General features: G+C 40.8%; 1 protein-coding gene across 2 annotated transcripts in view; it reads right to left on the minus strand.

Moving 5' to 3' along the window:
- Nucleotides 1-995: 995 nt before the first annotated feature.
- The window catches only part of SCN11A (sodium voltage-gated channel alpha subunit 11), a 122,249-nt gene continuing 99,051 nt past the window's right edge, over nucleotides 996-24,193 (minus strand). Inside the window, exons 25-26 of one of the 2 annotated variants that reach the window (XM_010371500.2) lie at nucleotides 6,029-6,299; nucleotides 996-2,980 (exon numbers count right to left, since the gene is read on the minus strand). In XM_010371500.2, coding sequence (XP_010369802.2) covers nucleotides 1,932-2,980; nucleotides 6,029-6,299 — 1,320 coding nt within the window. In that variant the 3' untranslated portion in view covers nucleotides 996-1,931. The remainder of the gene's footprint in view (nucleotides 2,981-6,028; nucleotides 6,300-24,193) is intronic. The other variant, XM_030938952.1, reaches the window with a different exon arrangement.

The raw sequence follows: 24,193 nt of genomic DNA on the forward strand, positions 1-24,193 counted from the left end.
TAGAAATGAGATCATTCATGGCAAATGCTTAGCCAGTGCCTGATGCACAGCAACCACTAAATAAATATTAGATAATGATATTATCACTATTTTTTACCAATGCTTCAGAGCACAAGGCTGCCTACAAAACTCAGGTCCTTGAAATGAATACATCAAGTCATGGTAAGATCTTACACACTGAAAATAATCACCTCTCAGCCCACCACAGGATCCAGTGCTGCCCTTCCCTTTGCTGGGCAATGTGGGGCAGGTCAGAGGCCCGGACCTCAGACTGCAGGCTGCTGACAGACACATCAGTTCTTCTCACCTGTCTAAGATATAGGGTCCCAGGGCTATTTCTATGAGGTTTTCCTCCACTCCTCAATGATCACAATGTAGGTTCTTTGTCCTTCGCCCAGCCTTTTGGGGGACTAAAAGCCTAATGCCTGTTTGACCTCTTGGCATCTCCAGTTTTTAGGGAACTCCCAGGCTCCTCCTGCTCCCAAGCCCTTTTGATAGGTCTGGGTGTTTCTTTGAAACATTCAGCCAAAACTGTATGTAGGGCTCATCAAATGGCTAAGATCACTGGCTAAGCAGTATGTCTATGGATCTCTCACCCTGTGCCCCAGGTGTTGCTAAGAGGGTACTCTCTCTCCCCCAGGTGCCCACTGCAAATATTTTAACCCGTCAAGTGGAGGGCCCTTATCAGTTTCAGCAAGTGATGTGCTGCAGTCAGCTTGAGCCAGCTCTCAAGAACTTATTATGAGCATCTCTTCTCAACTCCACGTCCAGTAACATTGATAGCTTGAAATCAGTCATAATGGGAGTACTCACGCCACAGAGATTAGTGAATGCTACAAAGCATGGCTTTCTTTTTTCCTGAAAAGCCAGTTGTTAAAACACTTGTCGGATACACCACTGGCTCTAGTCTTTAATTGCAAACAAAGCACCACATTTAAACCACTACTCACACAACCACTGAACAAAAGGGGAATATTAGTGTACTATCTGAAAGAAACACAAACAAAGTTTTATTTAAAAAATATATATATATGTATGATGGTAGCTTGTGAAAGGGTAGTAATTGACAAGTCAAGATTGTGCCTCTAGGTCTTAAACAAACCCAAAATAATTAATGTTGGTAAAAAAATATCTGCAATAAGCTATTCATTTATTGGCAAGTTTTGAATTTTCATTTAGCATGCAGAAGAGCTACAGGTGATAAACCACATACTTGCATCAGGAAAATATCAAACAAAAATGATGTACCTAGAAACACAGAAAATACAACTTAAAATTTTAATGTGTTTTTTGTGTCTTATTCTTTTTTGTTTAGATATAATTTGAACCATGTTTCAACCATGTTTCTTTTTTTTTCCTTTTTTTTTTCTTTTGAGACAGAGTCTCACTCTGTCACCAGGCTGGAATGCAGCGGTATGATCTTGGCTCACTGCAACCTCCATCTCCCAGGTCTAAGCGATTCTCCTGCCTCAGCCTCCCAAGTAGCTGGGAGTACAGGTACACGCCACCATGTCCAGCTAATTTTTGTATTTTTTGGAAGAGATGAGGTTTCATCATGTTGGCCAGGATGGTCTCAATCTCTTGACCTCATGATCTACTCGCCTCAGCATCTCAAACTGCTGGGATTACAGGTATGAGACACTGTGCCCGGCCTGAACTATTCCAATCCTAACATTGGTATGTCCTTTTACAGTCCTTCCTGGTGTCTTCTTCCTTATTAAAATAGTACCAGTGGTTGTCAGGCAGCTTTATCTTATATCTCTGTATCATTTAAAATGAAACTGAAATATCACTTCTTTTAGCCAGAAAAGAAAATGGAATGGCTAATTTGGTGAATCCACTACCTGTTCATACACTAAGTTGCCGACCCCTGGAGCTCAGAGGCTGGAGGCAAGCCTGTGAAGCTGTGAGGTAAGCGTGGAGGTGAGGGCTTAGTCATAGTGGACCTTGCCCTTGACCACCCCAAAGCTAGATAAGTCTCCATTGCAAAGAGTCTGGAGTGGTGAATGAGGCCTGTTTTCCAAGTCACTTTGGTCACCTTGGTCACCCTTGGTCACCTTCATCATGTACTTTCGAAAGGCCTTTTGAATAACCGCAGCACATCTTTCCTCTTCCTTTCTCTTGGTGGTAGTGACTATGGGTTCATACAACTTCTTGAGAGGATTGGTTTCCATGAACTTCTCTTCCATCATTGCTTTCATGCTATCCAGGCCATCAGACCCACCAAGTACCCTAGCGGTGAAGGCGAAAAGAACATCCATGCAGTGGAGGCGATCACCACTCACCATGGGCAAGTCCATTACTAGAAATTGATATTTATTTGGCTTTGCCACACGCAAAGGCTCAGGCAAGGCATCAGCAAAGTCAGAAAGGGCAGAATATTCGATAAATTGTGTTGCTTCTGGGTCAAACTTTTCCCACACTTCATAAAATATGTCAAAGTCATCTTCACCCAAAGGGTCCTCGCTTTCTTCAGTGGCTGTATTGAAGTTCTCTAAAATCACAGCAATGTACATGTTGACAACAATGAGAAAGGAGATGATAACGTAACTGACAAAGTAGGATGTGGCTATGCCAGGGAGGTGGCAGTTTTCTGAGGAGGAGTTACATGATTCTTTTGATCGCAGCATGGGGTTGAGCAGGGAATCCCAACCTGCTGATGTGCTTATCTGGAAGAGACAGAGCATGCTTCCGGCAAAAGTCTTGAAGTTGAATATATCATCAATTCCAGACTCTGGATTCACTTTGGAAAACCAGTTCATACCCAAAATAGCATAGATAAACATAATCAGAAAGAGTAGAAGACCAATGTTGAACAGAGAAGGGAGCGACATCATCAGAGCAAAGAGGAGAGTCCTGATTCCTCGTGCAGCCCGGACAAGCCTCAGGATTCGGCCAATCCGAGCCAAGCGGACAATTCTGAAGAGCGTCGGAGGGAAAGGAATGTACTCCTGACTTTCCAAGGTAGAAATCATTGTACCTCAGAAGAAGGAGAAAAGTCAATGAGTTTCCAGAAGGCACACTGGTTTCAGCTCCAGCCTGTCGCCTGCCTCAGAATCCTACGGGGGCCAACTTTTTATCAACACTTTGTAGCTCATGTACAAAACTAAGAATTTCCTTTACCACTATCAGGGAAAATACTTATCTGTGTCTTAATTCAGAAAATAGTTTCCAAGGGCCATACAATTTTAGATGGGATCGGATGTCTAAAATATTAAAGACAACTAAGGAAAGGAATGCAGTTTATGAAAGCCTATTTTGTGAGTTACGTACTTGAAGTGTATTATCTATGTTGGGTTTTTAAAGCCACTCAGGAAGTAATAAATACAACAGGTTTCCGTATGTATTGAATATATAGAATATAGAATGTAAAACAGATAAACTACAGCTTGAGTCTTTTAGACTAGAGTGCAAGGAGAGATTTCTGCTATAGAAGGTTGCCTTGAGCCTGAGCTGCCAGTGGAAATTGTAGAATCCCCAATCCCAAAGTTCCTTAAAAGGGACAGGTCCTTATTTGTGTAGAAGAATTTAAATACATCCCTACTACAGGTGAGGACAGTTTATCTGCTGAAAGAGCCACAATGTATGTAGGGCTCGAGGGAAATGGTAGCATTGGAATGCCCAACTTTAGGCTGAAGCTGCCCATGGATTGTTCATATTTGTCATCCTCATTCCAAGGACTTCTGAGATCCAAACTCAAAAAGCTCAAGGGAATACAGTTTGGAGATACTTTCTCTGTTGCTGCAAACCCCATAAATGTCATTTCAAAGGTTTGATCAAACAGCTGAATATGTGACCTAAAATGTTGCCCTGTTCTTCCACTGTCTGCTCTGCAGGCAAGTGATGCAAGGATTTAAGACAATTCACATTTTGGCCTAAACATTATAGAATGGTTGGAACATACTTGCCTTGTGTAGACATGGCCTTGTTCTTGCTTTGAGAGTCTTCTAGGGTCGTTAGGGGTCATGGGCAGTCTTTGAGTGCCGATGACCCTAATGACCATGAGTGTCCTCCAAGGTCACTAGGGGTCTATTGGGGTTATGGGCAGCAGAATGCTCTGCTGTCACCTACTGACTAAAGAGAGCTAGTTGATTATATACTTCACTGACTCCTCAATTGTGCCAAAGAAGTTTAATTCATACCTTAATTGGGAAGGCAACCCGGAAAGATGTAAAATTTATTAAGTGCCAATACAGCAACAACTGGAGGAGGCCCATCATTTAAGATTTACCTCCTCTATGAATATTTCTTGGGCTGATCAAGCTCATAGTAATCTGTTCTTTCTCTGAGCTCATTTCTGCTTTGCACCATGTGATTTGGTGTTCAATTAATTTCCCTATCTTTTTTTGGCACTTTAAGATGAGTAAGCCGTAATACCTCAACTACATTGTTAACTCCTAGAGAGAGATTCATTTCAACTCACATTCATTTTGCATTTCTCCAAAAACTTAGGAAAGAGCTTGGAAAAGTATTGAGGCTAAGCGTTGGATGGCAGAAACATTGGCAAAGGCATATAAAACTCTGTCTACATTAGTGAGTAAGATTAATATATGGATTAATCCTACTGCTGAGTATTATCTGGCTTAATATGTGGATTTTCTCATCCATTGGAGCAAATGCCAGACAGCATGTATAACTGCAATTGTTTAGCAGTTGTTCAAAGGACAAAAGTCAGAAACATTTTCACAAACTGCATGATGCTTGGCATTGCATGGAAGGAACTTTGGAATGAGTGAGAGGAAGGGCTCTCTCCATCAGAGGAAGGGCTCTCTGAGTTCTTAGAGGGCCTGCCCCAGACATCTGACCACCAATTTTTTTTTTTTTTTTTTTTTTTTTTTTTTTTTTTTGCTGCTGTCAGTTTCACCAGGACTTGTGATTGGAACTGACTAATAAAAATTAAAGGTCTACTTAACTGTAAACTCATGGAAGAATCTATTGCTAAGCTTTATCTACGTTAACATCATGGCTTAAAAGCCAGAAAACACTACGAACTGTAGCATATTTGTTGTTCTCTGAAACATCTGCATTGCTGCAGTAGCATTAGGAACCAAAATATCGTGATCCAATATATCTGTTTGATGCATTCTTTCTGAGATCGCACAAAAGCTTCCACTTGGAAAATCAGTTTTGTCTTCATTGCATTTTGAACTATGAGAAGGCCTCCTGGACAGTTTTACATAATTATAAAAAGTTAACAATTTAATTAAAACCAAACTTCAAACACCCAGAGTAAGCACTTATGGTTTAGCCATGAATAATTTAATTTTAAAGATGATGTGTGTATGTGTGTGTTTTATAAGAAGGTGTATGGCAATAACCTTCTTTCTTTTGTATTCTTTTATAAACCTTTTAGTTAACCCTGCCTGTGATTAGGAAACATATACTGATTAGAGAATGAGGCTGGTTGGTAAATGGGATCAAAGAATCTGAGACAAGCATAGTTCACACTATGGTTTAAGTTAACATGGGATATAGAATAGAAAAAAAGCTTTGATTGTCTGAATGATACACTCTTGGAAGCCCAATCTAGAGTGGGCCATGGGGCCTTGAATAGGGGTTGAAAGGGGGCACAGCAGTGCCACAGGGGCACAATTGTGATCTGGCTTCCATGTGGATTTTAAACAAAGGAAAAACATGAGCAGTAAATCCTTAAAACTATAAAATGCTTACAGGGCTTATAGTTGCACAGGAAAGGTAGAACTTTGACTCAATTATCTGAATAAATTAGGTTACTACCCCAAAAACTTCTGAGTCATTTTAATTTTGTCTATTTCCATTGAATACATTATCTGCATAATTATTTAACTCTATCTCAGTTGTGTAGCGAGTTAAGGGAATGGAAATTACTCTCTATCTCCTAGCAACTTCCCAGTAGAGAATGGCATTAGTAACCCTGTCTATTCTTTCAGAAACTACACTAGGCCCAGTTTTCTGCTTTGTGGATAGTTTGAATAAACTTCAAAAAATGGTAAGATTTACAAACTTACTTCCGGTTCTTAAAGCCCCTCTGACTGCTGATTTTACTTACTAACAATAGAAATAAGCACGACCACAGAGTCAAATAAATTCCAGCCATTGGTGAAGTAGTATTGCCTCAAAGCGAAGATTTTGATAAGACATTCTAATGTAAAGATGACCACAAAGACCCAGTTGAGATGGTCAAGGGTGGATTTCACGGCTTTGGATTGGTCGTATGATTCAGCCATCATGCTAATCATGTTTAGGATAATGAGACTTATGATGATGATGTCAAAGATCTGGCTTGTGACTATGTCGAACACAAAACCTTGACATTTGTTCTGAGAAAAAAAAAGAAATAAATCATTTTGAATGCAAGAATAAAATTATATACAATAAAAAACAGCATAAATATAACAGAATTTGTTTTTCCTTACAATTAAAGCACTTCCTTGAAAAATATACAGACCCTTTTCAAAGGGCAAGAAATTCTTATAAATCCCCAGTGTTGCCTTATATATTTTCATTCAAATGTAATTAGTAACTGGTTTTAAGTGCTTAGGCTTATAGTTTTAAAACAAAAAATATTAAAATATGTAATATTAAAATATTTTTTAAAACAAAAAATATTAAAAAGTCTTAGTAACAAAATAACTTTGATGTGATTGATGTGCTTTGCTGAAATAAAACAGTGCATGTTGGATTTAATAATAAAAAGATGAATCTTGGTCTATATTTTCTCTCTTTCTGTATTCTTCAACAATATTAGTGCAGAGAATACCTGCTCACATAAGTATGTTGGAAAAAATGGAATTAATATCTTCAATGCTCCATTTGCCAATTCACAATAATCAGAACTTAACCAAAATTCTGTATTCAAATAATTCTTCAATGCCAATTTAAAAATTCTTGTTCACTTGAAGATAAAACTAATAGATGAGATTATAATCCAATAATTACCAGAACTGGAAACAGAAAAAATTATTTATATTACAACGGAGGGTGAATTTACATGTGGTTTGTATATAGATCGCCATACTGCCTAAAAAGTGTGTATATGGTGATTGGTCTGGCACAGGTTCTAACTCAAGTTTGCATGCCAAGTCTACCATATGTGGTGAAATTACTCAATTATTCCATGATTTTCTTTAATACAACTGCTGTGAAGCACTACTTAGTTCTTCACTTAGTGGAAAACTATTCCTAACTACAAACTCAGAAATTGAAATTTTACAGCATTCTTGACTATACGTTGGTACACATACAATCTGTGTACATATTATATTATATTATCATTTAATCAAAGTGGCTACACTATTATCTTTAGAGAACTCATATACTCCTAAGAATACATCTTTAGACACCCTAGGGATCTGTTACATAACCCAGGCAAAGATGATGTTGGCTTGTGGTGGTGACAGCAGATAAAGATAAAAGCATGTATGTTTAAGAGCTAATGTGAGGTGGAAGCAAGAACTGTCAGAGAATTCAAATGTAGTGGGCTTTGGGAATATACTGAGACTGAGAATATAGTTTCTGGTTGATGAAACCATTTAACCAGCCAGAGAGCAGAGGATGAGGAATATTAAAAGGAGATGGTGAGATCTGACCTGAGCATGTTGCGTTGAGGTGCCAGTGGGGGATCCAAGGGCAATGGGCAGGTAGAAGTATGAGTTTGGAAGCTAGAATACAGATGGCATTAATACTGATATGAATTAAAACCACAGGAGTGAATTATATATCACTTGGGGAGAGCAAGGACAATGAGAGGAAGGAGGGTAGGGACAACACTGGAAGACACTACATTTCCATTGTGACTTTCAAGCCATGTGCTGGGAGCCCCAAAGCTTTTATCAAAAAGCCAGAAGACACTAGAAAGTCAAGTGCCTTTCCTCTTTGAGCATGAATTTGGAAGTCAGAAAGGAGTTGGAGAAAAGACACTTTCAAGGATGCACTCCAGGGAAGTGGAATGAAGGCCAAAAAGAAATATGAGGGAGGGTAAGTATTGGTTTTATAGTTAACTCTAACATCAAGACAAATAGAGAAGATTAAGAGCATAAATTACCTAAAGTGTTGGACTATCTAAAGTGTTGGATGATCAAAAAAGCATTCTACATCACTTCAGAATGTATAGTGACTCCTATACCTCAGTATGAATTTTTAACCAAGAAATAAAGTCACCCTGTGAAGATGCTGCAAGAGAAATCAGAAGTGATTCCAAACCCCTTGTTCTATTACTGGAAATGAAATGCGTCAATGCTCAGGCTAAAACAGCTATGTTTTCCTCCTATGCAATTGCTATTCATTTGTTTTAAGGGTCAAAAGCTAATATTTGGATTTTAGAGATGGAAAAAAAAAATCTCTGGGGAGATAAAGTTGTGGGTCAATGGCTAACTGTTGAAGTCTAAGCCCAGACTCAGGGACTTCTGGTGATATGATGTTGGATTTATCTCATGCGGCACTACTCTCTGGAATGTAAAAGTCAAGATAAACATGCAGTGTTAAGTAGTGAGATTGTGTTTTACTACCAGAATCATTCATTGAAGGCTTGATTCGTGAGTTGCAGCTACACAGGGAGAGCTGTGACTTTGCACCTACTCCCAGATAAGCCATGTGATAAACATGCTATAAAAGATGGCTAAGGAATGGAGGTGACAGCTTTCCTATGCTAACGTAGTCTGCACCCACTTTCAGTTCATCTTTTGCAGCCTAGCATATTCTGTGCAGTGCATCTATGTTGTTACAACTCATGTTTGGCTGTGTGCTGTGTTGCTTGAAATAAACTGATAAATATGTGGGAACATATTGTGTCTTGTGACTCTTTTAGTTATGCCAAACCCAAGACCAACTGGTAATGAATCAGTGGTTGTATAGCATGCATATGTGAACAAAAATTCTCTTTTCATGTTGTTGGCTCAAGTTCAAATAAGAACTTCAAAGTGAAATTAGTACTAGAAAGTGAGATTGGTATTTAAAAACTAGATTCAATTTAGGTAAACTGAAGTCCCATAAACCGTTGGTAGTATTTAAAAACTAGATTCAATTTAGGTAAACTGAAGTCCCATACACCACTGGCAAGTTAAACCTCCCCAAATAAAATTTTATCATTAACCCTGTGGTCAAAAATCTCTCACTACATAAAAGATAAATTCTAAATTCTTGGCCCTGACATTCATTGACATTTTTAGTGCATCACAAATACTTCATTTTAGTGTGATGGACTCTGTTTGTACCTTAAAGCATATTTTTTATTCAATAAATAATTACTGAGAACACATTTTATGCCAAGTTCTATTCTGAGTGCCGAGAATAACAGTAGGTGAACTGCATTAATTATTTGGGATCTCATGTTCAAATGGGAATCTCCAAATTATCTACATGCTTCAGATTGCAAGCCCCTCTTTCATACTGCTTTCCCTGACTTTTCAGCCTCCACTGACCTGCTCTGCTTTGGAGCTTTCAAACTTATTTGTCAGAGCTACCAACTCTGTTGTGCCTGTTGTACTACTTTATAATCCAATGCTCTCAAGTATGTATACAACATCTCAGCTCCTCAATTAGACTGTAAGCACAGAGCTGCCCTGGATGCTGCTTCTATCTTGTCCCATAGTACCTGACAAAGCAGGATTCATAGAGAGCAGGGATCAGCAAACCATGGCCTATAGAACAAATCCAGTGACCTATGTGTTATTGTACAGCCCATGAGCTCAGAATGGGTTTTACATTTTTAAATGTTTGGTGAAACAAAAATCAAAAGAAGAATCAAATTTTGAGACATATGATAATTATATAAAATCGAAATTTCCGTGTACCTACATAATAAAGTTGTGTTGGAGTGCAGGCATGTTCATTTCTTCTATATTGTTTATGGCTGCTTCTGTGCCACAATGGCAGAGTTGAGTACTATGACAGAGACATATAGCCAGCAAAGACTAAAATATTTACTACCTGGGTCTTTAAGGAAAAGTCTGTCAATCCCTGATATACAAAGTTTGTCATAAATACTTGTAAAGTGGAAGTAAGTATACATGACCTTAACCTCACACTAACAAAAACTAGTAAAAAGTGTTATAAGTACAACTATTTTAAACTGGTCAAAATTGAAAAAAGCAAAAACGGGAAGACGGGCAGATAGGCGGCAAGGCTAACGTGCATCTCCCACTTGGATGGACAGAACAGTGTGTGGAGACTCACACTGTGGACTTTTGCTTCAAGAACCACCGCAGGAACGTAACAAGAAAACCAGAAGAATTCACAGATCCTTTGAAAGAAGTGACATGCGACTGCAGACTGCACAAGACAGGTGAAAAGCAGTGAGTTCCCAAAGTGTGAGTGAGAGGGGGGAAATCCTGCCTCCGAACACACATCCCCACTGGGGAATCTGAAAATCCAGATCACAAGAGAAGGATGTAACCTTACCTAGAGCTGAAATGAATTCAGGGAGCTGCATGAAGTGCAAAAGTAGAAGCAGCAGCAGGAACTTTGAAGGCGCTCCCAGTCTCCAGCTTGAGCCCTGGAATGCCATTCTTGACTGTATCTCACAGGGGCCTTCTGAGAAGGCAGAAAGACAAATAAAGGAGGGGCCATAGGGTGAAAGAAACTTCCAATTAGATTTTGTGATAATTTTGACTGGGCACAAACTTCTTTGAGCAGAATCCAGGGGGGCTAACAGGAATTGCTGCAGATACAAGTGCAGGAGCTGCCGACATCGTGGGCAGACAGGGAGGGATGTGGCTTGAAACCCATGCTTGCTTTGTCAGCAGGGAAACTTATGGCCTGGGGCAGGTCTGAGATCCCTGCATAGTCTGCCTGGATCTGAACTTCATGCAGTTAGTAGGGCACTGCAGGAGCAAGACCAGCCTCACCAACTGTGTGGGAGCTGGGCAAGGCCTTTCACTACTCACTATCCCCCACTTCCCTGGTGAACTATACTGCACAGCAGAGGTAGCCATAATCCCCTCTGGAACATAACCCCATTGGCCTAAGGACCATCTCCTCATCCCCCACAGTGGTTATGGCAAGCCCCACTCAAGCACAGTCTGCACTTGGACCTGCCTAACCCTGCCCCCACCTGACGGTTTTTCTCTACCTGTCCTGGTAGCTGCACACAAAAACATAAACCCTTAAGGCTCTGCCCATCACCTGAAAAGTCAGAATACTTCCCCTGGCCAACTTAGGGCAAGCATATATCCCACTGCTAATAGTATGGCTGGTGCTCTCTTGAAAGCACCACCTCCTGGCTGGAGGTCAACCAACTCAGGACATGACTGCAATTCATGACAGAATAGCCCTGATCCCAGGAAGGAGAAGACGACAGCTAATTCTACTGCCTGCAACATCCTGGCTAACCAGAGGTCCTGAGTCTGTCCATGTGACAACTTCACTGCTAGTATAATCAGCATTCGAGAAAGCCAGCATACTAAATGTATCTACAACCAAGGACTCTCAGAGTCTACTTCACTCTCCTGCCACTTCCACCAGAGCAGGTGCTGGCATCCACAGCTGGGAGACCTGAAAACAGATCCTATCACAGGACTTTTCGCAAACACTCCCCAGCACCACCCCAGAGCCTGGTAGCCCTGTCAGGTGGCTAGACCCAGAAGAGCAGGAACAATCACTGCAGTCTGGCTTTCACGAAGCCCCATCCCTAGGGAAGGGGGAGTGCACCACATCAGGGGATTACCCTGTGGGACAAAAGAATCTGAAGAGCAGGCCTTGAGTTCCAGATATTTCTGCTGGTGAGTAGTTTCTCACAGCAGAAACATAATTGCAGTGCTGGCACAGTAAGGAAAATCTGCACCTCTACCCCAGTGGGCAAGCATCCTCTGTGATTGTGAAGGGTCTTGGAGAAGAGGTCCTCGTTTTCCCCTGGCACTCCACTGCAGACACAGCTGGGGCTTCCCCCACAGGAACACAGTATGGAGGCATCAATAGACAACCTGTCTGGAACAACCCAGGGTGAGTGCGGCCCCACAGAAGCAGCACATTCCAGATTCAGGCCTGTGTGAGAGGCAGAGTCACAATTCCTCCCTATTTGGAACATCAACATTCCTACAGATGAAAAGAGGTGGCTGTCTGATCTGAAGAGCCAAGACACTGGGACAGGAGTGAGGCTATAAGGTGAATAGCTTTCTGGCTGACCTGGCAGAGGAGCTGAGGTAGCTTCTCCTCTTCACCCTGATACAACAGCACATCTGAGAGCTCTCACAGCCACCTTCATCACGGCTGGGACCTCAGCCTACTGTTGGATACTACATTTACCCACCTGCCTTAGCCATAGCCAGTGCCTACCTAGGGATACCTTCCCTATTGGCTTGAAGCCTGAATCATAAACTCAGTAAATAAAACACTGGGAGAAAATTAGGTAAATAAATAAAAATGTATACCATGAGAGAACCAGATAAACTGCAAGAGATCCCTGCCATTCCAACCCCATATGAGGCAGTGAACTTGCCAGCACACTAAGACTATAACTGCTACAACCAGCATCATGGAAAGCCAGTGCACAATTGTGTCCCGAATTGGTGGGTTCTTGGTCTCACTGACTTCAAGAATGAAGCCACAGACCCTCGCGGTGAGTGTTACAGTTCTTAAAGATGGTGCGTCTGGAGTTTGTTCCTTCTGTTGTTCGGACGTGTTCAGAGTTTCTTCCTTCTGGTGGGCTTGTGGTCTTGCTGGCTTCAGGAGTGAGGCAGCAGACCTTAGTGGTGAGTATTACAGCTGTTAAGGCGGCATGTCAGGAGTTGTTCATTCCTCCGGTGGGTTCGTGGTCTCGCTGGCCTTAGGAGTGAAGCTGCAGGGGGGGCAGAGCAAGATGGCCGAATAGGAACAGCTCCAGTCTCCAAATCCCAGCGCGAGCGACACAGAAGACCGGTGATTTCTGCATTTTCAACTGAGACTCCACCTCTGGGGACAGGGCACAACAGGGGAAGCAGCAGAGACCTGTGCAGACGCGAACGACTCTGTCTGACAGCTTTGAAGAGAGCAGTGGATCTCCCAACACGGAGGTTGAGATCTAAGAACGGACAGACTGCCTGCTCAAGTGGGTCCCTCACCCCTGAGTAGCCTAACTGGGAGACATCCCCCACTAGGGGCAGTCTGACACCCCACATCTCACAGGGAGGAGTACACCCCTGAGAGGAAGCTTCCAAAGTAAGAATCAGACAGGTACACTCGCTGTTCAGCAATATTCTATCTTCTGCAACCTCTGCTGCTGATACCCAGGCAAACAGGGTCGGGAGTGAACCTCAAGCAATCTCCAACAGACCTATAGCTGAGGGTCCTGACTGTCAGAAGGAAAACTATCAAACAGGAAGGACACCTATACCAAAACCCCATCAGTACGTCACCATCATCAAAGACCAGAGACAGATAAAACCACAAAGATGGGGAAAAAGCAGGGCAGAAAAACTGGAAATTCAAAAAATAAGAGCGCATCTCCCCCTGCAAAGGAGCGCAGCCCATCGCCAGCAACGGATCGAAGCTGGTCAGGGAATGACTTTGATGAGATGAGAGAAGGCTTCAGTCCATCAAACTTCTCAGAGCTAAAGGAGGAATTACGTACCCAGCGCAAAGAAACTAAAAATCTTGAAAAAAGAGTGGAAGAATTGACAGCTAGACTAATTAATGCAGAGAAGATCATAAACGAAATGACAGAGATGAAAACCATGACATGAGAAATACGTGACAAATGCACAAGCTTCAGTAACTGACTCGATCAACTGGAAGAAAGAGTATCAGCGATTGAGGATCAAATGAATGAAATGAAGCGAGAAGAGAAACCAAAAGAAAAAAGAAGAAAAAGAAATGAACAAAGCCTGCAAGAAGTATGGGATTATGTAAAAAGACCAAATCTACGTCTGATTGGGGTGCCTGAAAGTGAGGGGGAAAATGGAACCAAGTTGGAAAACACTCTTCAGGATATCACCCAGGAGAACTTCCCCAACCTAGTAGGGCAGGCCAACATTCAAATTCAGGAAATACAGAGAACGCCACAAAGATACTCCTCCAGAAGAGCAACTCCAAGACACATAATTGCCAGATTCACCAAAGTTGAAATGAAGGAAAAAATCTTAAGGGCAGCCAGAGAGAAAGGTCGGGTTACCCACAAAGGGAAGCCCATCAGACTAACAGCAGATCTCTCGGCAGAAACTCTACAAGCCAGAAGAGAGTGGGGGCCAATATTCAACATTCTTAAAGAAAAGAATTTTCAACCCAGAATTTCATATCCAGCCAAACTAAGTTTCATAAGTGAAGGAGAAATAAAAACCTTTACAGATAAGCAAATGCTTAGAGATTTTGTCACCACCAGGCCCGCCTTACAAGAGACCCTGAAGGAAGCCCTAAACATGGAAAGGAACAACCGGTACCAGCCATTGCAAAAACATGCCAAAATGTAAAGACCATCGAGGCTAGGAAGAAACTGCATCAACTAACGAGCAAAATAACCAGTTAATATCATAATGGCAGGATCAAGTTCACACATAACAATATTAACCTTAAATGTTAATGGACTAAATGGTCCAATTAAAAGACACAGACTGGCAAACTGGATCAAGAGTCAAGACCCATCAGTCTGCTGTATTCAGGAGACCCATCTCACATGCAGAGACATACATAGGCTCAAAATAAAGGGATGGAGGAAGATCTACCAAGCAAATGGAGAACAAAAAAAGCAGGGGTTGCAATCCTAGTCTCTGATAAAACAGACTTTAAACCATCAAAGATCAAAAGAGACAAAGAAGGCCATTACATAATGGTAAAGGGATCAATTCAACAGGAAGAGCTAACTCTCCTAAATATATATGCACCCAATACAGGAGCACCCAGATTCATAAAGCAAGTCCTTAGAGACTTACAAAGGGACTTAGACTCCCATACAATAATAATGGGAGACTTCAACACTCCACTGTCAACATTAGACAGATCAATGAGACAGAAAGTTAACAAGGATATCCAGGAATTGAACTCATCTCTGCACCAAGCGGACCTAATAGACATCTATAGAACTCTCCACCCCAAATCAACAGAATATACATTCTTCTCAGCACCACATCGCACTTATTCCAAAATTGACCACATAATTGGAAGTAAAGCACTCCTCAGCAAATGTAAAAGAACAGAAATTATAACAAACTGTCTCTCAGACCACAGTGCAATCAAACTAGAACTCAGGACTAAGAAACTCAATCAAAACCACTCAACTACATGGAAACTGAACAACCTGCTCCTGAATGACTACTGGGTACATAACGAAATGAAAGCAGAAATAAAGATGTTCTTTGAAACCAATGAGAACAAAGATACAACATACCAGAATCTCTGGGACACATTTAAAGCAGTGTGTAGAGGGAAATTTATAGCACTAAATGCCCACAAGAGAAAGCTGGAAAGATCTAAAATGGACACTCTAACATCACAATGAAAAGAACTAGAGAGGCAAGAGCAAACACATTCAAAAGCTAGCAGAAGGCAAGAAATAACTAAGATCAGAGCAGAACTGAAGGAGATAGAGACACAAAAAACCCTCCAAAAAATCAATGAATCCAGGAGTTGGTTTTTTGAAAAGATCAACAAAATTGACAGACCACTAGCAAGACTAATAAAGAAGAAAAGAGAGAGGAATCAAATAGACGCAATAAAAAATGATAAAGGGGTTATCACCACCGACCCCACAGAAATACAAACTACCATCAGAGAATACTATAAACACCTCTACGCAAATCAACTAGAAAATCTAGAAGAAATGGATAATTTCCTGGACACTTACACTGTCCCAAGACTAAACCAGGAAGAAGTTGAATCCCTGAATAGACCAATAGTAGGCTCTGAAATTGAGGCAACAATTAATAGCCTACCCACCAAAAAAAGTCCAGGACCAGATGGATTCACAGCTGAATTCTACCAGAGGTACAAGGAGGAGCTGGTACCATTCCTTCTGAAACTATTCCAATCAATAGAAAAAGAGGGAATCCTCCCTAACTCATTTTATGAGGCCAACATCATCCTCATACCAAAGCCTGGCAGAGACACAACAATAAAAGAGAATTTTAGACCAATATCCCTGATGAACATCGATGCAAAAATTCTCAATAAAATACTGGCAAACCGGATTCAGCAGCCCATCAAAAAGCTTATCCACCATGATCAAGTGGGCTTCATCCCTGGGATGCAAGGCTGGTTCAACATTCGCAAATCAATAAACGTAATCCAGCATATAAACAGAACCAAAGACAAGAACCACATGATTATCTCAATAGATGCAGAAAAGGCTTTTGACAAAATTCAACAGCCCTTCATGCTAAAAATGCTCAATAAATTCGGTATTGATGGAACGTACCTCAAAATAATAAGAGCTATTTATGACAAACCCACAGCTAATATCATACTGAATGGGCAAAAACTGGAAAAATTCCCTTTGAAAACTGGCACAAGACAGGGATGCCCTCTCTCACCACTCCTATTCAACATAGTGTTGGAAGTTCTGGCTAGGGCAATCAGGCAAGAGAAAGAAATAAAGGGTATCCAGTTAGGAAAAGAAGAAGTCAAATTGTCCCTGTTTGCAGATGACATGATTGTATATTTAGAAAACCCCATTGTCTCAGCCGCAAATCTCCTTAAGCTGATAAGCAACTTCAGCAAAGTCTCAGGATACAAAATTAATGTGCAAAAATCACAAGCATTCTTATACACCAGTAACAGACAAGCAGAGAGCCAAATCAGGAATGAACTTCCATTCACAATTGCTTCAAAGAGAATAAAATACCTAGGAATCCAACTTACAAGGGATGTCAAGGACCTCTTCAAGGAGAACTACAAACCACTGCTCAGTGAAATAAAAGAGGACACAAACAAATGGAAGAACATACCATGCTCATGGATAGGAAGAATCAATATTGTGAAAATGGCCATACTGCCCAAGGTTATTTATAGATTCAATGCCATCCCCATCAAGCTACCAATGAGTTTCTTCACAGAATTGGAAAAAACTGCTTTAAAGTTCATATGGAACCAAAAAAGAGCCCGCATTGCCAAGACAATCCTAAGTCAAAAGGACAAAGCTGGAGGCGTCACGCTACCTGACTTCAAACTATACTACAAGGCTACAGTAACCAAAACAGCATGGTACTGGTACCAAAACAGAGATATAGACCAATGGAACAGAACAGAGTCCTCGGAAATAATACCACACATCTACAGCCATCTGATCTTTGACAAACCTGAGAGAAACAAGAAATGGGGAAAGGATTCCCTATTTAATAAATGGTGCTGGGAAAATTGGCTAGCCATAAGTAGAAAGCTGAAACTGGATCCTTTCCTTACTCCTTATACGAAGATTAATTCAAGATGGATTAGAGACTTAAATGTTAGACCTAATACCATAAAAACCCTAGAAGAAAATCTAGGTAGTACCATTCAGGACATAGGCATGGGCAAGGACTTCATGTCTAAAACACCAAAAGCAACGGCAGCAAAAGCCAAAATTGACAAATGGGATCTCATTAAACTAAAGAGCTTCTGCACAGCAAAAGAAACTACCATCAGAGTGAACAGGCAACCTACAGAATGGGAGAAAATTTTTGCAACCTACTCATCTGACAAAGGGCTAATATCCAGAATCTACAAAGAACTCAAACAAATATACAAGAAAAAAACAAACAACCCCATCAAAAAGTGGGGAAAGGATATGAACAGACATTTCACAAAAGAAGACATTCATACAGCCAACAGACCTATGAAAAAATGCTCATCATCACTCGCCATCAGAGAAATGCAAATGAAAACCACAATGAGATACCATCTCACACCAGTTAGAATGGCAATCATTAAAAAATCAGGAAACAACAGGTGTTGGAGAGGATGTGGAGAAATAGGAACACTTTTACACTGTTGGTGGGATTGTAAACTAGTTCAACCATTATGGAAAACAGTATGGTAATTCCTCAAGGATCTAGAACTAGATGTACCATATGACCCAGCCATCCCACTACTGGGTATATACGCAAAGGATTATAAATTATTCTACTACAAAGACACATGGACACATATGTTTATTGCGGCACTATTCACAATAGCAAAGACTTGGAATCAACCCAAATGTCCATCTGTGACAGACTGGATTAAGAAAATGTGGCACATATACACCATGGAATACTATGCAGCCATAAAAAAGGATGAGTTTGCGTCCTTTGTAGGGACATGGATGCAGCTGGAAACCATCATTCTTAGCAAACTATCACAAGAAGAGAAAACCAAACACCGCATGTTCTCACTCATAGGTGGGAACTGAACAATGACATCATTTGGACTCGGGAAGGGGAACATCACACACCGGGGCCTATCATGGGGAGGGGGGAGGGGGGAGGAATTGCATTGGGGAGTTACACATGATATAAATGACTTGATGGGTGCTGACGAGTTGATGGGTGCAGCACACCAACATGGCACAAGTATACATATGTAACAAACCTGCACGTTATGCACATGTACCCTAGAACTTAAAGTATAATAAAAAAAAAAAAATTAAAAAAAAATAAAAAAGGAGTGAAGCTGCAGACCTTTGCAGTGAGTGTTATAGCTCATAAAGGCAGTGTGGACCCAAAGAGTGAGCAGCAACAAGATTTACTGCAAAGAGCAAAAGAACAAAGCTTCCACACCATGGAAAGGGACCCGAGCAAGTTTCTGCTGCTGGCTCAGGCAGCCTGCTTTTATTCCCTTACCTGGCCCCACCCATATCCTGCTGATTGGTCCATTTTGCAGAGAGCTGATTGGCCCATTTTACAGAGAGCTGATTGGTCCGTTTTGACAGGGTGTTGATTGGTGCATTTACAATCCCTGAACTAGACACAGAGTGCTGATTGGTACATTTACAATACTCTAATTAGACATAGAAGTTATCCAAGTCCTCACCAGATTAACTAGACACAGAGCACTGATTGGTGCATTTACAAACCTTGAGCTAGACACAGAGTGCTGTTTGGTGCATTTACAATCATCTAGCTAGACATAAAAGTTCTCCAAGTCCTCACCAAATTAACTAAACACAGAGTACTGATTGGTGTGTTCACAAACCTTGAGCTAGACACAGGGTGCTGAGTGGTGTGTTTACAAACCTTGAGCTAGACACAGAGTGCTGATTGGTGCATTTACAATCCTTTAGCCAGACATAAAGGTTCTCCAAGTCCCCACTAGATTAGCTAGATACAGAGTACTGATTGGTGTATTTACAAATCTTGAGCTAGACACAGGATGCTGACTGGTGTGTTTACAATCCCAGAGCTAGACACAGAGTGCTGATTGGTGCGTTTACAATCCTTTAGCTAGACACAGTGCTAGACAGAAAAGTTTTCCGAGTTCCCACTAGATTAGCTAGATACAGAGCACTGACTGGTGCATTTATAAACCTTGAGCTAGACTCAGGGTGCTGATTGGTGTGTTTACAAACCTTGAGCTAGACACAGAGTGCTGATTGGTGTTATTTACAATCCCTTAGCTAGACATAAAGGTTCTCCAAGTCCCCACTAGACCTAGGAGCCCAGCCAGCTTCACCTAGTGGATCCTGCACCAGGGCCGCAGGTGGAGCTGCCTGCCAGTCCTGTGCCATGTGCCCACACTCCTCAGCCCTTGGGCGGTTGATGGGACCCAGCACCGTGGAACAGGGGGTGGTGCTCATAGGGGAGGCTCGGGCCACGCAGGAGCCCATGGTTGTGGGGAGGCTCGGGCATGGTGGGCTGTGGGTCCTGAGCCCTGCCCCGTGGGGAGGCAGCTAAGGCCCGGTGAGAATTCGAGCACAGCACCAGCGGGCCGGCACTACTGGGGGACCCAGCGCACCCTCTGCAGCTGCTGGCCTGGGTGCTAAGCCCCTCACTGCCTGGGGCCAGCAGCGCCAGCCGACGCTCCAAGTGCAGGGCCCACTGAGCCCACGCCTACCTGGAACTCGCACTGGCCCATAAGCACCTTGCGCAGCCTCGGTTCCCACCCGCACCTCTCCCTCCACACCTTCCCGCAAGAAGAGGGAGCTGGCTCCAACCTTGGCCAGTCCAGAGAGGGGCTCCCACAGTGCAGCAGCAGGCTGAAGGGCTCCTCAAGTGTGACCAGAGTGGGCGCCAAGGCTGAGGAGGTGCCAAGAGTGAGCAAGGGCTGCCAGCACACTGTCACCTCTCACAATGACTCCCTATAACTAAGGATCTCATATAGAGTCTTTTCTCCTACAAGCACCAATAATCAAATTAGGCTAAAATACACACTGATGTTAAAAAAGGAAATATTTTAAATTTAAAAAAAAATTTTTTTAAAAGTTCAATTAAAATTAAATCCAAGAACAATTTTAAGTAATAAAATAAGTAACAATTTTTCACCCAAGTGAAAAGGAACCAGAAAAGTAATTCTGGTAATATGACAAGACAGGGTTCTATAACACCTCCAAAAGATCATACTAGCTTCCCAGCAATGGATCCAAACCAAGAAGAAATCTCTGAATTTCCAGATAAAGAATTCAGAAGATTGATTATTAAGCTAATCAAGGAGATACCAAAGAAAGGTGAAAACCCACTTAAAGAAATTTAAAAGACAATACAAGAGATGGATAAAAAATTTTTCCAGAGAAATAGATATCATAAAGAAAAAAATATAACTTCTGGAAGTGAAAGACACACCTAGCGAAATGCAAAATGCCATGCTAAGTTTCAACAATAGACTAGGACAAGTAGAACAACTTTAGAGCTCAAAGACAAGGCTTTTGAATTAAAAGCCAATCAGACAAAGACAAAGAAAAAGTTTAAAAAATGAATGAAGCCTCCAAGACATTTGGGATTATGTTAAATGGCTAAACCTAAGAATAACTGGTCTTCCTGATGAAGAAGAGATATCTAAAGTTCAGAAAACTTACTTGAAGAAATAACTGGGGAAAACTTTCCTGGCCTCATTAGAAATCTAGACACCAAATAAGAAGCTCATAAAACTTCTGGGAAGTTCATCAGAAAAAGATTATCACCTAGGAACATAGTCATCAAGTTATCCAAAGTCAAGATGAAGGAAAGAATCAAGAGCTGTGAGACAAAAGAATTAGATAACCTATAAAGGAAAACCTATCAGATTAACAGTTAACTTCTCAGCAGAAACCTTACCAGCTGGAAGGAAGTGGGGTCCTATCTTTAGCCTCCATAAACAACATAATTGTCAGCCAAGAATTTTGTATCCAGTGAAACTAAGCTTCATAAATGAGGGAGAGATAAAGTCTTTCTCAGACAAATAAATGCTAAGAGAATTCATCACCACCAAACCAACACTACAAGAAATGCAAAAAGGAGTTCTAAATTATGAAACAAAACCTTGAAATACACCAAAACCAAACAAACAAAACCTCCTTAAAGCGTAATTCTCACGGGGCCTATAAAACAACAACATAATTTTTAAAAACCCAACAAAGTATTTAGGCAACAACTAACATGATGAATAGAACAGTAACTCACATCTCAATACTAATGTAGAATGTAAATGGCCTAAATGCTCCATTTAAAAGACACAGAATTGTAGAATGGATACAAATCCACAAACCAAGCATCTACTGTCTTCAAGAGACTCACCTAACACATAAGGACTCATACACTTAAGGTAAAGGGTGAAAAAAGATATTCCATGCAGATGGAAATGAAAAGTGAGCAAGAGTAGCTATTCTTATATCAGACAAAACAGACTTTAAAGCAACAACAGTTAAAAAAGACAAAGAGGGACATTATATAATGATAAAATGATTAGTCCAACAGAAAAACATCACAGTCCTAAATATATATGCACCTAACACTGGAGCTCCCAAATTCATAAAACAATCACTATTAGACCTAAGTAATGAGGCAACACAATAATAGTGGGAGACTTCCACTGACAGCACTAGACAGATAATCAAGACAGAAATTAAACAAAGAAACAATGGACTTAAACTATACCCTAGAACAAACGAAATTAACAGATATTTACAGAATATTCTACCCAACAACTGAAGAATATACTTTCTATTCATCAGCACATGGAGCATTCTCAAAGATAGACCATATGATAGATCACAAAACAAGTCATAATAAATTTAAGAAAATCTAAATCATATGAAGTATCCTCCCAGACCACAGTGCAATAAAACTGGAAATTAACTCCAAAATGAACCTTCAAAACTATACAAATACATGGAAATTAAATAATCTCCTCTTGAATGATCTTTAGGCTAACAATGAAATCAAGATGGAAATATTAAAATTATTTGAACTGAATGATAATAGTGACACAATTTATGAAAACCACTGAGATACAGTGAAAGTGATGCTAAGAGGAAAGTGTATAGCATTAAATGCTTATATCACAATGTCTGAAAGAGCACTCACAGACAATCTAAGGTCAGATCTCAAGGAACCAGAGAAAGAAAAACAAGCCAAAGGCAAATCCAAACCCAGCAGAAGAAAATAAATAACAAAGATCAAGCATAACTAAATGAAACTGAAACAAACAAATAAAAAAATACAAAAGATAAATTAAACAAAAAGCTGGTTATTTGAAAAGACAAAAATGATAGACCTTTAAGTGAGATTAACCAAGAAAAGAAGAGAGATAAAAATAAGCTCAATTAAAAATGATACAGGAGGTATTACAACTGATACCACAGAAATACAAAAGATCATTCAAGGCTACTACAAACACATACATGCACAAATTAGAAAATCCAGAGGAAATGGATAAATTCCTGGAAATATACAACCACCCTAGATTAAATCAGGAAGAAGTAGAAACTCTAAACAGACCAATAAAAAGTAGCAAGATTTAAACAGCAATAAAAAAGTTACCAACCTAAAAAGTCCAGGACCAGATGGATTAACAGCTGAATTCTATCAGACATTTAAAGACGAATTGGTACCAATCCTACTTATGGAACCGCATTTGCAAAATTATAACTGAGGAAATTATGATAGTGAAAGAGATCACACCTAACGGACTCCATCTGCTTCTAACCTTTAAGCTGTCCTTGTTCATTCCTGGGTATAGGCTGAACTAACTTTGGGAAGGAATTCAATTCATGGCTTGACTTTGAAACAAAATTGATAATAGATATTTCCCAAAAGGACCCCATCCTCTTGCCTGGGGACCAGGCTGCCTTTGCAGGACTAACAAATTAGCTACAAGATTAGAAATTAGGGTTTAGGGGTCATGCAGCCTCTGGGCTCCAAGAGTCTGAACCTCCTCAAATTGCTCCTGGAGGTAATATCAGTATTGTAAAACCTAAGATCAGTGCTTGAGATATTTTGCAGACCCTGCACTGGATGGATCGGCTGATGCCACCCAGACCCATAAGCTGGCTCAACTGGTTCTGCCATTCCACCCAGGAACAGAAGACAGCAAGAAAACCTCACTTTGACCCCCTATGATTCCATATCAAACCTGACCAATTAGCACTCCCCATTTCCCTAGACCCTACCCACCAAATTATCTTTAAAAACTCTGATCCCTGAATGCTCGGGGAGACTGATGTGAGTAATAATAAAACTCCCATCTCTCACACAGCCAGCTCTGCGGGAATTACTCTTTCTCCATTGCAATTCCCCCATCTTGATAAATTGGCTCTGACTAGGCAGAGGGCAAGGGTGGTTCCACTGACACTAAAAGATAGAGAAAGAGGAACTCCTCCCTAAATCGTTCTACAAAGCCAGTATCACCCTAATACCAAAACCAGGAAAGGACACAACAAAAAAGAAAACTACAGACTAATATCCCCGATGACGATAAGTGCAAAATACTCAAAAAATACTAGCTAACTAAATCCAACTCAAAAAATACTAGCTAACTAAATCCAACAGCATATCAAAAAGAAAATCCACCATGATCAAGTGGGTTTTATAACAGGAATGCAGGGATGGTTTAACATATGCAAGCCAATAAGCATGATACATCACATAAACAGAATTAGAAACAAAAGTTATATGATCATCTCAATAGACACAGAAAAAACATTTGACAAAATCAGCATCTCTTTATGATAAAAAACCCTCAGCAAAATTGGCATAGAAGGAACATAGCACAAGGTAGTAAAAGCCATCTGTGACAAACCCACAGCCAACATCATACTGAACAGATAATGGTTGAAAGCATTCCCCATGACAACTGGGACAAGATAAGGATGCCCACTTTCACCACTTCTGTTCAGCATAGCACTGGAAGTCCTAGCCAGAGCAATCAGATAAGAGAAAGAAATAAA

The sequence above is a fragment of the Rhinopithecus roxellana genome, chromosome 1, assembly GCF_007565055.1.
Source record: "Rhinopithecus roxellana isolate Shanxi Qingling chromosome 1, ASM756505v1, whole genome shotgun sequence".
Taxonomy (NCBI): Eukaryota; Metazoa; Chordata; class Mammalia; order Primates; family Cercopithecidae; genus Rhinopithecus; species Rhinopithecus roxellana.